Source organism: Trematomus bernacchii, unplaced genomic scaffold, assembly GCF_902827165.1.
Source record: "Trematomus bernacchii unplaced genomic scaffold, fTreBer1.1, whole genome shotgun sequence".
NCBI classification, from domain to species: Eukaryota; Metazoa; Chordata; class Actinopteri; order Perciformes; family Nototheniidae; genus Trematomus; species Trematomus bernacchii.
The window spans coordinates 162,128-176,088 of NW_022987752.1; the positions used below are offsets into that span (position 1 = coordinate 162,128).

Sequence of the window (13,961 nt, forward strand, 5' to 3'; positions counted from 1 at the left end):
AGAGAGCAGCGAGCCAGCGAGCCAGCGAGCTCATCCAGCGAGACAGCGAGCCAGCGCGAGCCAGCGAGCCAGCGAGCCAGATCCATCTATCTATCCATCCATCTCTCTATCCATCTATCCATCTATCTATCCATCTATCTATCCATCTATCCATCTATCCATCTATCCATCTATCTATCCATCCATCTCTCTATCCATCTATCCATCCACCTACCTCTTTATTTACGCTTGTATAACTTTAACGGTAACTTAACGTTTAAAAACTGTGGCTCGACGGCGTCTTTCCGACAGGTTACCCATCTCTGTCTCTTTAGAGGAGGCACGTGGGAATTGTAGTCCTTTACACGTACTTGACTACAGATTAGGTGGCTCTCTTTATAAACTAGCTCTAACACTGTTGTTTTCCTGTTAGGACCCAGCTGTAGTGGCGGCTGCCGTCGAGGCAAAGATGCAACGTCTTCTGGTAAAACACAGACCCTCTGCAAACCATTAAAACATTATACATTCATACTTATTTATGGGTTGTTTACATGAACATCTGGGGTCCTTTTTAACATCTCAATACAATATTAACAGCCCTGTTTCCCCCTCTAGGATCCAGCTGTTGTGTCGGCTGCCGTAGAATCGAAGATGCAACGTCTTCTGGTAAAACACATTTTTTAAAGATGATAAACTCGAACTTATTTGTTGAATTGAAGATGTGCCTTTCCTCTTTTTACCCCGATAGTATTAAGAACACTTTATTCCCTCCACCCACCCACCCACCTACCTACCTACCTACCTACCTACCTATCTATTAATCTATCTATCTATCTACCTCCTCCTAGGATCCAGCTGTTGTGTCTGCGGCTGTAGAAACAAAGATGCAACGTCTCTTGGTAATTATTAAATATCACATTTTTCTCATGAAAATATGGGGGTTATTATTTAAATCTTGATTCTATTTAAAGCCCCTTTTGTCTCCTCTAGGACCCAGCTGTTGTGTCCGCTGCTGTGGAGGCAAAGATGGAAAAGCTCCTGGTAAATGACAGATCTTATTTGGGGGTTCGTGGTACCCTTTGTTTATTTAAATGTTATTAAGAGACCTTTTTCCTCCTGTAGGATTCAGCCGTTGTGTCCGGTGCTGTCGAAGTGACGATGCAACGTCTTCTGGTAAAACACTGATCAGTGTGAAATATATTCGCTGCACATGCTTCTGTTGTCAGAATGTAATGTGTGTGTGTGTGTGTGTGTGTGTGTTTCAGGAGGAGCAGCAGCTGAAGCAGGAACTCACTCTGTCTCAGGTGAGCAGATCCCTCTCTGTTCTTCTCCTGTTATACTTGTTGTTGTTGTTGTTGTTGTTGTTGTTGTTGTTGTTGTGATACAAACTGTGGGGTGAAAAGTGCCCGGAGTCTCATCAGGGTTGTGTGAATGCCATCTAGTGGTGATGAAGGAGAACTGCAGAGGGTACAGGTGTAGCTGTAGTGATCCTGTGCAAGGTGTACATAATGTAGCTTCAATGTATTATTTAATTGTAAAGGTTCTGTTCTATCTCTTTCTTTAGATGAAGGAGAGTCTGCAGCTGGACCTGAAGGACCTGAAGGACCTGAAGGACCTGAAGGACCTGAAGGACCTGCAGGACCTGAAGGACCTGAAGGACCTGCAGGATCTAAACAATCTGCAGGATCTGAAGGCTCAGCTTCTCGTCTTGGACTCAGAGAATCGTCAGCGTCTGCAGCAGGAGGTTTCAGCTCTGAGTCGACAGATGGAGGATCATCAGACGGAGAGCCTTTCTGCCTCTGAGGCTCTCAGAGTCCGGATCCAGACTTTAGAGCAGCAGAACTCTAAGGTGCCAGCTGGAGGAGAGACTGGAGACATGATATCATTCTGCTGGCTCCTCCCATCTGTCTGACTCTCATGTATCTGTGTGTGTTTCCCTGTAGTTTTCCCAGGAGTGGTCGTCCCTGCAGATGACGCCCCCCCCCCGCCCCCTGTCCTGAAGCAGGCCTGCCCCCCGTCCAGCAGCAGCTGACCCCGGAGCTGCAGCAGGCCCTGGAGAAGTGGCTCAGCGACCGCATCAAGGTGGGAGGAGGAAGAGGCGTTTTCAAAACTATCTAGTGTTTATATTCAAGAAATGTATACAAAGAAAAGACGAAAACAAGGAAAAGAAGCCATTATTTCCAAGTAAATGCTCTGCCTTTGTCTGCACATATTAACGGTATTTACTGTGACCAGGACCAGGCGTCGCTCCGCCTCACAGGAAGCTGCTCAGACTGTGGACGACCCTACGCAGACAAATGGCCGACTTCGCTCTGGAGACTCAAGGTCAGAGACATCAGACAACTTTGTTTTATTATAAAACTTAAAGGGGACCTATCATGCAAAATGCACCTTTGTACGTCTTTTCTACATGAATATGTGTCCCCGGTGTTCCAGGGAACTCACCAAGTGTCAGAAAACACAAACCCTCTCTATTTTCCTCCATACCCAAATCTCTAAAAAAGGGGGCTGCACGGATCTGATAAAAACTGATCCAGATTTGAAAATAGTCTGACATCAGTGACGAGGAGCTCCGCCTATATGGCCAACTCTCCACCTATCAGGGGAATGAGAGGTTGCCGTGGCATGGTAACAGCATGGTAACAGCATGGTAACAGCATGTTAACAACATGGTAACAGCATGGTAACAGCATGTTAACAGCATGGTAACAGCATGGTAACACGACGCTCGTAACTCGGCCCCCTCCTTTGCAGGGGGGCGTGGTCAGCTGCAGCGAATGCAAAGACAGGCTGGAGGAGAGCAAAATAGAGCGAAATGAGGCATGGCTAAAATGCATGATCTGTTTGGTATTTTGAAAAAGAAAACGTATAAATATGCCTTATATAGGTATGGTCCTACAATATATTATTCAAATATAGCATGATAGGTCCACTTTAATTATCTCTGAGAGCTTCTTACAATTCAGGCAAATATCACAGCTAACAAAGGTGTGTGTGTGGTGTGTGTGTGTGTGGTGGTGTGTGTGTGTGTGTGTGTGTGTGTGTGTGTGTGTGTGTGTGTGTGTGTGTGGTGTGTGTGTGTGTGTGTGTGTGTGTGTGTGTGTGTGTGTGTGTGTGTGTGTGGTGTGTGTGTGTGTGTGTGTGTGTGTGTGTGTGTGTGTGTGTGTGTGTGTGTGTGTGTGTGTGTGTGTGTGTGTGTGTGTGTGTGTGTGTGTGTGTGTGTGTGTGTGTGTGTGTGTGTGTGTGTGTGTTCTGTCTCTGTCTCTGTCTCTGTCTCTGTCTCTGTCTCTGTCTCTGTCTCTGTCTCTGTCTCTGTCTCTGTCTCTGTCTCTGTCTCTGTCTCTGTCTCTGTCTCTGTGTGTGTGTGTGTGTGTGTGTGTGTGTGTGTAGGAGCCAGTGTGATCAGCACCAGGTGTTCTGAGACGTATCGTATCCGCTCAGCCTGTGTCACTCTGTTTGGTTTCCCTCTCTGGTATCCATCAGAGAGCCCACGCACCGTCATCCAGGTATCTCACATTTACCTCCTCTAACCTTTCTCACATTGACCTCCTCTAACCTTTCTCACATTGACCTCCTCTAACCTTTCTCACATTGACCTCCTCTAACCTTTCTCACATTGACCTCCTCTTACCTTTCTCACATTTACCTCCTCTAATACTTTCTCACATTGACCTCCACTAACCTTTCTCACATTGACCTCCACTAACCTTTCTTCTCAGTAAGATAAAAGCCTCCTCTCTCCTCGTTTCTCCCAGGGTTCCCCGGTGCTGTTGCCGGGTAAATGTTGGGCGTTTCACGGTGTGCAGGGCACGCTCCTGATCTCCCTCTCTCACCCCATCACCGTGAGTCACGTGACCCTCGACCACCTCCCCCGATACAACTCTCCCACCGGACGCATCGACTCCGCCCCCCGAGACCTCCAGGTCTACGTGAGTCACCCCAGAGAATATTGTCGTGTCAAATAATCATTTAAAACATATACTCTTATTGTCTTTTTTTTTTACACTGTTAAATTGCATGTTTAGTCTTGTATGTGTTTAACAGAGACATCTGTTAAGGATCTACATATCAGCAAGGCAAAGGAAGAGTAAAAGGTGGATTTGCAAATGGTTAAAGACAAGGGGGTCTTATGGTTTAATGGTGGGATGTTTAGAGGATGTCTCAGACAATTGAAGGGTGGGACCAGTTGGATATTCTCTACTATTCTGGTGTGACTGTCAGTGGCGAGCCGTGACTTTTATGCCTAGGCCCTCTAACCCCCCCCCATTTTGAAGGCAAGTTTACGCTGTTGACAGGAAGTTGTTGTTGCTATGGAAACAAGAAAAGCTTCACAGCGGAACTTGTCATAAAGCCCGCGATAATAAAACCCACCCATTTAGAGGGAAGATATGATTGGTCAATTGTACTGTCATTTGACATTACTCTCTCGTTCAGTTACTATAGCGACCCTCTGTGAATTTACAGCAGGACCAATCAGCTCCTGTCTTCACCTCGCAGAGACGAGCTTCTTTCATGTAACCCTTCACATTCAAACAGAAACTGAATAGGCAGATTCGAAGGATTTATTTCTTTGGAAATGTTATTTTAAATACAATTAAATCAAGTTATTTTGGTAAAACTAATGAAAAATATGACAAAAAATATATATTTAAAATTGTTTTTAATATTAACATTATTATTTTGTAGAATATCTTAGGCCTTCAGAGATGCCCTCTCTCAGGGCCCTCTAGGCCTTCAGAGATGGCCTAGAGGGCCCTGACAGCTCGCCACTGGTGACTGTAAGCTGTGTTCTGGGTGCAGAACTTCTTTATCCTCTGAGGATGAATTTGCTCTGTTCCTACATTCGATTTCACTTGTATATTGACTTTCTTTATTACTTTATTAAGTATAACATGAATAATTTCCTCCGCAAATATCAGCCAAAAAACAGCTGTCACTTAATCCATGTCCACGCACTGTTTATCAGGCTTTTTGGTTTGTCTTGGTACACTAGCTACAGAGACCTTTGCATCAGTTTGTCATCCTCTGTATTTGATCTGTGTCTCCCAGGGCATGAGGGAGGAGTCAGAGGAAGGCTCTCTGCTCGGGACCTTCACCTACGATGAGAACGGAGAATCTACGCAGACGTTCAAACTGCCCGTGAGTTCAGACTGAGGAATATCGATGTTAAAATAACTTGCATTGTGAACAGGCTAGTCATTAGATTAGATTCACTATTGATCTGTAATTGCAGCCTGTTTACAAGACATTGAGTTCAAAATAAACTAAAAGCATTAACAGTGAATACAGAAGAAAGATGAATATCCATAGAATAACAAATCAGAAAGAAAAATCTCATTTCTGTTTTATTTATCTCTTACATTTCCCTTAATCCCCTCCTCCTCCTCCTCCTCCTCCTCCTCCTCCTCCTCCTCCTCCTCCTCCTCCTCCTCCTCCTCCTCCTCCTCCTCTCAGATCTCCAGTGTTGTCTACAGACTGGTGGAGTTGCGTGTTCTCAGTAATTGGGGTCACGTTGACTACACGTGTCTTTATCGTTTCCGTGTTCACGGACAGATCTCGTCGTGGTGAGACTACACAGCAGGAAGTACATCTCGGGTGTACCATGTTTTAAAAAACAATAATAAATGAAGTATGGAGAGGTGCGTTCAGGACCAAATGCTACTGAGAAGGTGTCTAGTGTTGCGTTAGAGAGTGTGTTTTAATGATCACAGAAATCATAGGAAGGAATTCAATAAATGAAGAGTGTACATAGTGCTTCTAAAAGCCAAAGATCTACCTGCTGAAACCGTGTGGCAGCATATCGTTCTGGAAACAGTATGCTTGTGAGAGTGCCACAGAATCATTTTATAACGTTTGTTTTTCATATTAATTATTACTATGTATCAGCTATAGAGAGGTGCAGGGATGTCGTATTCCCATGTTGGTCCCTGAAGGCAGCATCTCCTGGTCCAATGGGATTCCTCCATGTGATTTTGGATTATTGCAGAAAATAATCTCTGTTTCAAACAAACCTTTATGATTCTTACACGTTTTGTTTCTGAAGTAAATTGCTAATGCTAAAGGCGGCTAATGTTGAGCTATAAAGAAACTACAGCACGGTCACATGACTTCACGTCACCACCGCTAAGCTAAAGGCGGCTAATGTTGGGCTATAAAGGACGGTCACATGACTTCACGTCACCACCGCTAAGCTAAAGGCGGCTAATGTTGGGCTATAAAGGACGGTCACATGACTTCACGTCACCACCGCTAAGCTAACGGCGGCTAATGTTGGGCTATAAAGGACGGTCACATGACTTCACGTCACCATCGCTAAGCTAAAGGCGGCTAACGTTGAGCTATAAAGAAACAACAGCACGATCACATGACTTCACGTCACCACCGCTAAGCTAAAGGCGGCTAATGTTGGGCTATAAAGGACGGTCACATGACTTCACGTGACCACCGCTAAGCTAACGGCGGCTAATGTTGGGCTATAAAGGACGGTCACATGACTTCACGTCACCACCGCTAAGCTAACGGCGGCTAATGTTGGGCTATAAAGAAACAACAGCACGGTCACATGACTTCACGTCACCACCGCTAAGCTAAAGGCGGCTAATGTTGGGCTATAAAGGACGGTCACATGACTTCACGTCACCACCGCTAAGCTAACGGCGGCTAATGTTGGGCTATAAAGGACGGTCACATGACTTCACGTCACCATCGCTAAGCTAAAGGCGGCTAATGTTGGGCTATAAAGGACGGTCACATGACTTCACGTCACCACCGCTAAGCTAAAGGCGGCTAATGTTGGGCTATAAAGGACGGTCACATGACTTCACGTCACCACCGCTAAGCTAAAGGCGGCTAATGTTGGGCTATAAAGGACGGTCACATGACTTCACGTCACCACCGCTAAGCTAACGGCGGCTAATGTTGGGCGTGATGATGTTTAGTCGTCTCATTTAGTCATTTTTTTATTCACCAGTGGGGTGTTTACTGATGTATTTTATGTCGATGAACAAGACGTTAAAATCTCTTCAGCTCGTGTTAACCACAGACCTTATTTCAGGATAACAACCAAAAAGACATTCAGAGAACCATTGACCTCCAGACCAGGGGACAGGAAGTAATGAAATGCTGACTCACGTTGGGGATAAGGACTCATTCCTGCACCTCTCTATTCCACATTGACTTTTCTTTGTACCAGACGAGTGTTAAACGCCTTGAAGTGTTTCTGAGTAGACTTTGGTTCTAGCTGGCACCTTAAGGCTTCCTGACATCTTAATCAAATCCATTTTTGGGACCCTAAATTAATCACAATGCTTAAAATCATACCAAAATAAAGGTATTTTTTTGTTGCAAATATGACAGCGTGCAGGAGGTATTTGCACCTGTCTCACAATATAAATATGCAAAGTGAGTTTCCTGTTTTAATCAGTGTTGTTTGATTTTAAATCCCTAAAAAAGATAAAATATGCATATTTTTTTCCAATTTTATTTGGTTTTCTCTTTGAGCAAGTTTTTATTTAATACCGGTACTTGAATACTTGAAGAACCTCTTTTTATAACCTTTAGACAGAATTCAGAATATTGACTTCACTCCACGGACAGACTGTTTACATCAGTGTTGTTTATTCATCTTGTGTTTTATTTCAATGTGTGTACAGAGCATTTACACAGCAGGCGAAGGAGAGATCATATTTAGTTGTTATTATGAAGTGCATTCAGGTCAAAATCATTATTTAAATACAGTCTTGAAGGAACTTTGATCATGACGAATCACAGATCAGGAATTATTTATTATACATTTCTATATGTTGATATAATTTGTGCAGGTTTCATGAGTTTCTAATCTAAGTGCTGTTAAGGCTAGCAAGGAATCAAGGAGCCAAGGAATCAAGGAGCCAAGGAGCAGAGTATATGTTTCTGTCTAAAGAATATCTGAATCTCACACATGTTACAAGACCCTATGCTAAATAAGACCCTATGCTCAATAAGACCCTATGCTCAATAAGACCCTATGCTAAATAAGACCCTATGCTAAATAAGACCCTATGCTCCATAAGACCCTATGCTCCATAAGACCCTATGCTAAATAAGACCCTATGCTCAATAAGACCCTATGCTCAATAAGACCCTATGCTAAATAAGACCCTATCAATAAGACCCTATGCTCAATAAGACCCTATGCTAAATAAGACCCTATGCTCCATAAGACCCTATGCTAAATAAGACCCTATCAATAAGACCCTATGCTCAATAAGACCCTATGCTAAATAAGACCCTATCAATAAGACCCTATGCTCAATAAGACCCTATGCTCAATAAGACCCTATGCTCAATAAGACCCTATGCTCAATAAGACCCTATCAATAAGACCCTATGCTCAATAAGACCCTATGCTCAATAAGACCCTATGCTCAATAAGACCCTATGCTCAATAAAACCCTATGCTCAATAAGACCCTATGCTCAATAAGACCCTATCAATAAGACCCTATGCTCAATAAGACCCTATCAATAAGACCCTATGCTCAATAAAACCCTATGCTCAATAAGACCCTATGCTCAATAAGACCCTATGCTCAATAAAACCCTATGCTCAATAAGACCCTATGCTCAATAAGACCCTATCAATAAGACCCTATTCTAAATAAGACCCTATGCTCAATAAGACCCTATGCTAAATAAGACCCTATGCTAAATAAGACCCTATGCTCAATAAGACCCTATGCTAAATAAGACCCTATGCTCAATAAGACCCTATGCTCAATAAGATCCTATGCTCAATAAGACCCTATCAATAAGACCCTATGCTCAATAAGACCCTATGCTCAATAAGACCCGATGCTCAATAAGACCCTATCAATAAGACCCTATGCTCAATAAGACCCTATCAATAAGACCCTATGCTAAATAAGACCCTATGCTCAATAAGACCCTATCAATAAGACCCTATCAATAAGACCCTATGCTCAATAAGACCCTATCAATAAGACCCTATGCTCAATAAGACCCTTTAATAAATAAGACCCTATGCTAAATAAGACTATGCTAAATATTAGCTTCAGACACGTAAACATTGATGGTAAAGGTATTACTGAGTTTACCACATAAGTTGTAAAATGCTGAATAAGCACCGAAACTTTCATGATATTATTTCTCGGTTGTTTCCGTGAACGGCCGAATGTTGTGTCACGGTAAATGTTGCGGCTGCAAGGCATTGTGGGGCAGCATGTTCTCCTTTCCTTTCGTTAAGGAAGGTCCAGTGTTTCCTAAGCTAAAGGAGGTTATAAAGGAAGTTTCAAAGCTCCTTTCCTAGCTCCTTTCCTATCATCTTTAAATGTCCGTTTGAGTCATATTTAAAAGCCGTTGAACGGCCTCTCTGTGCTCTGTCCTGAAAACATTACATTTATGATTCTTTCCTAGGTTTATTTTTGTAAATGTGTTTACTTTTCTGAAATAATAAAAGCCAAACTTAAAGAGTAAATTCAGACGTTTCTTGCCGTTGCTGCCGACTGTATTTGAACTGATTAATGTCAAAATTAAAGAGTGTTTGAGTAAAACTGATGTTTGTCTGAATGATTTAATGAAATATTGTGATGTATTTCTTTTCTGTTGCATTTAGTTTTACATAAGGTCTTGTAGACTTTCTACCGTTAGCTCTTCAGAACCAACTTTAATTTAAAATATGGAAGCCCTGTGCCCTGAGACCAGTTTCACCGCAAGTACGGAATACGGTTCAGAACTCTTGACTTTTTCAGAACTGTGATTTCAGGTGTTTTTTCCGAATTTTGACTTTTCTTCAGGATTCGGAATTTGTTTCTCAAAATGTTGACTTTTTCCTAGAAATCCGACCTTTTTCATAAAGTTGACATTTTTACTTTTTTTTTCCGAACTACGACTTTTTCTTAGAAATATGACTTTTCCTCGAATTCTGACTACATTACATTACATGACATGTCACTTGTTAGACGCTTTTATCCAAAGAGACTTACATACTCAATACTGTGGACAATCCCCACAGGAGCAATTTGGGGTGAAGTGTCTCAGGGACACAATGACATGCTGACTGCAGTGGGGTTTGAACCTGATCCGAACACCAAGGCTCTATCCACTGTGCCACACGCCTCCCCTAGACTAGAAACATATTGTAATCTCCCCTGTGAACGGGTGGAGAAAATAAGCATTTTTCTGTCACAAGTTTCACCGCAACTCTTTACTTTTTCAGAACTGTGATTTTTTTTCATTTCAGGTTTTTTTCTCCGAATTTAGATTTTTCTTCAGGATTCGGAATTTTTTTCTCAACATTTTCACATTTTCCTAGAAATCTGACTTTTTTCATAAATTGGAATTTTTTTTTCAGAAATCCGACTTTTTCCTAGAATTCTTACTTTTTCTTAGAATTCTTACTTTTTCTTAGAATTCTTACTTTTTCTTAGAATTCCGACTTTTTTCATAATTTTGACTTTTTCCTAAAATCCTGACCTTTTTTTCAGAAATCCGAGCTCTTCTCTCTGATTTCTCCGCTCTAACTTGTTGTAGTTTTCGTCTCAGCCGCCGGCCCGCGGTTGCATCTCATCTTCGGCAGCTGTTTGGTGGAAAAAATGTGTTTTCATAATTTTGAACTTTTATTCAGAAATACGACTTTGTTTTATAATTTTGACTTTTCCAAAAATATGACTTTTTCTTAGAATTCAGACTTTTTAAAACTAGTTTTTTTCAGAAATCTGACGTTTTTTCAGAAATCCAACTTTTTCTTAGAAAGATGACGATTCCTAGAATTCTGATCAGAAATCTGACATTTTCTTACTTTTTTTCAGAAATCCGACTTAAATTCTAATTTAGACTTTTCTTTCAGAAATCAGACTTTTTCCTAGAATTCTGACTTTTTATCAGAAATCCGAGGTCTTCTCTCTGATTTCTCTTCTCTAACTTGTTGCTATAGTTTTCGTCTCAGCCTTTTCGTTGCATCTCATCTTCGGCAGCTGTTTGGTGCGTACGAGATACGACAGCGGTTGAATGAAGCTGCTCATGGACAGAATCAAGTAGGTGAAGCTCGTGATGATGTAGTAGGGCAGTAAAAGTGTGGGAAACAACACCTTGATCAGGGACTCTGCGAGCGACGGCAGGTAGTGGAAGTTCATCATCACTAACGCTGTGAACACAATCTTGAACGCTCTCTTCTTCACCGGGTGCAGATCCTTCCCTCCAGGACCCGGCCGCCGCAGAGACTTCAGGATCAGGACGTTGCAGGTGGAGATGGTCAGCATGGCCACCATCAGGATCCCCAGCATCATCCACATCTTGTAAACCGGCATTAGTTTCGCCAGACCGCAGACCGTGAACGCTAAGACGCTAACCAGCAGGCACAAGGACAGGCGGAGCTTAGGTTCTTTGAGACGGAGGAAGATCAACGGGTGACAGACGGCCATGAATGCGTCCAAAGAAAGAGCGCAGAGCAGCATCGGACCCCCCGCCTGACTCAAGCCCCAGGACAGGAAGTGAGAGTTCGCCATTGTCTTATTGAACATGAAGTAGATGTACTCGATGACGACCATGAAGCAGAACATCATGTCGAACACGGCCAGGTTGAGGACGAAGATCTCAGAGGTGGAGCAGATGTTGGGTTTGCCCAGCAGGAGGCGAAGAACCAAAGCGTTGGCCGGGATCCCGAGAGGAGGAACCAGGACTATGGTGGGCAGGAAGTACCAAACCAGATCAGGGATGGAAGCGGTTTCGTTTCGTCCGTCCATCTCAGGGTGAGTTCCGGTTCTTTGATATCTGGGGAAAGAGAAGATGATTTTACAATGTGCCAGTGTAGGGCTCATGTCCACATATCGCCTTGTTTCCTGTTCTGAAGGTTCAGAATCCCTGATCAAGGTTCTTTGATATCTGTGGAAAGAGAAGAGACTTTTACAATCGATGGGAGAGGTTTCGTTAAATCTGTCCATCTCAGGGTCCAGTCTAGGTTCTTTGAGATCTGTGGAAAGAGAAGATGCTTTTACAATGTGCCAATTATTTGGTTTATTCAATCCTTCTGCTTTAGGATGGTTAAATGAACCGGCCTTGGGTTTATGGTACTTAGTCAAGCTGAATATTCTTAAAAATAGTAACTCACAATAAAAGACAAGGCTGCACTTCTATTTGGACTCAAGTGTCTCTCTTCATGTTCATGTCCATAGCGCCTTTTTCCCTTTATGAAGTTGCCTGCTCTCACACTTGTCACTCTTTAGTTTGACAATGAGGCAGGAGGACGATTAAAGTACATGAATCACCGGCAGGACTGCAGGTTATTCTGCTCCAATAAACGGGCTTTTCTGGGTTTTTGATGTGATCGTTTCTGTCTTAAAGACACAGTCAAAAACAAGCTTTTTTTAAATTATTTTTATGTTTAATTCATCTATTCAATATCATACATGAACATCATACATTCTACATACAACTAAGTCCAGGGACAGACATACAAAGCAACAAAACATTACATAAAGTGAATAAAGAAAAACTATGTGACGTCACCGTTACGTCACCGGCACTTTTCTGATAACTCCTGCTCTGAAAAAGGCGCTTTGTTTACAACTTAATATTTATAATTATCTTCACCTATGAGGAGAGGTTTTTGACTCAGTTTGTAAGTCTGTCATCAGGGTTACAGAAAATCGAATGGCCTTATTTTTTGGGAAATGTAGTGGAAGGTTGTAGGATGGGCCATGACAACACACATAACATTTGAAGTGAATCTGAAGGGAAACACATGCTGAGTTTCAATTAGTGTTGCCAAATAGGGCATTTGTGCTGCATTTAAGTGGTGTTGGAATAATCGGAAAAAATGTGTTCCTGACTGCGAAACATTTTGACTCAGAAAGTCTTTGAACATTTTGACATTTCATGGCTATCTTTTCTTTGTTTTCGCGCAATTCCTGGAAACATTTAAAGCAATCAAATCGGACTTCAACGCGTCCTCTTTGTTACGTCCATGTTACCAAAGCCTGATTATTAACTAACAATATTATCTCAACGCTGGCTCAGGTCCATTCAAGTCAGCGAAGATAATTATCCCGCCATGCATTTTACCCAGAGCTGAAAACTGGATTGCTTTTTTTACTGACATTTGATATGAAAAACGCTTTTTTCCAGTCAAATGCAAACATTTCTGTCACGAAAAATGATATTAATCACTTAACGTCTGAAAATACTTTGGCTTTGGTCAGGATTACAGATCTCTCTTTGCATCACAAACATTATTCCTCACTTTGCAGGTATCACGTTTATTATTACAGGTGTCTGTCTAGCTTGTAAACATCATGCAAATCCACCTAAGTGGCGGGCTTCACATCTTTATAGTTATGTATGTTTTGTTTTTATAGTCATAGGAATCTTCCTGCTGTTCAGCACGTGGGGAAGACCACATCTTTTTATTGAAATTGCATATTTGTTTCCGAGGCGTCGAGCTTTGGTTACACAATCTCATCATGAAAATAAACTTCAGGGAGAGATTTTACCCGACCGCTTCAGGATGTACCTTTTTATACATATAGAGCCCAGCTATCTGTCGCCCTGCCCTCTCTATATATATATATATATTTGTATTGTATTGTTATAATACATATTATATCAAATGTATACATACTATTAACTCACAACACACTACTTTTTTCAGTACATTTGTACCTTAAGTCCGAGTCATTGAGGCTCATTTACACAAAATCTAACAAGAAATGTTTTTTTTCTCACAGGTTTTAAAGTTTTATCAAGATGTACACAGAGGTGGGAGAAGTACTCAGATCTTGTACTTGAGTAAAAGTAGAAGTACTCATACCTTGTACTTGAGTAAAAGTAGAAGTACTCAGATCTTGTACTTGAGTAAAAGTAGAAGTACTCAGATCTTGTACTTGAGTAAAAGTAGAAGTACTCAGATCTTGTATTTGAGTAAAAGTAGAAGTACTCAGACATTGTACTTGAGCAGAAGAACTCAGACCTTGTACCAGAGTGTAGGAA

The 13,961-nt window shown here is 41.9% G+C and overlaps 2 protein-coding genes across 2 annotated transcripts; one reads left to right on the plus strand and one right to left on the minus strand.

Annotated features, from left to right (window-relative positions):
• Nucleotides 1-2,277: 2,277 nt before the first annotated feature.
• Nucleotides 2,278-6,134, plus strand: LOC117496551 (SUN domain-containing protein 2-like; the record flags this gene model as incomplete). Its single annotated transcript, XM_034148255.1, is given in 5 exon segments — nucleotides 2,278-2,304; nucleotides 3,370-3,485; nucleotides 3,735-3,908; nucleotides 5,029-5,118; nucleotides 5,434-6,134. Coding segments are annotated over 5 exon segments (521 nt in total), but the record flags the coding sequence as incomplete, so codon positions are not given.
• Nucleotides 6,135-10,894: 4,760 nt separating this feature from the next.
• On the minus strand, nucleotides 10,895-11,719 carry LOC117496531 (galanin receptor type 2-like). The gene has a single exon (XM_034148228.1). It carries the CDS (start codon nucleotides 11,717-11,719, stop codon nucleotides 10,895-10,897), a length of 825 nt encoding a protein of 274 aa, XP_034004119.1.
• Nucleotides 11,720-13,961: the final 2,242 nt, after the last annotated feature.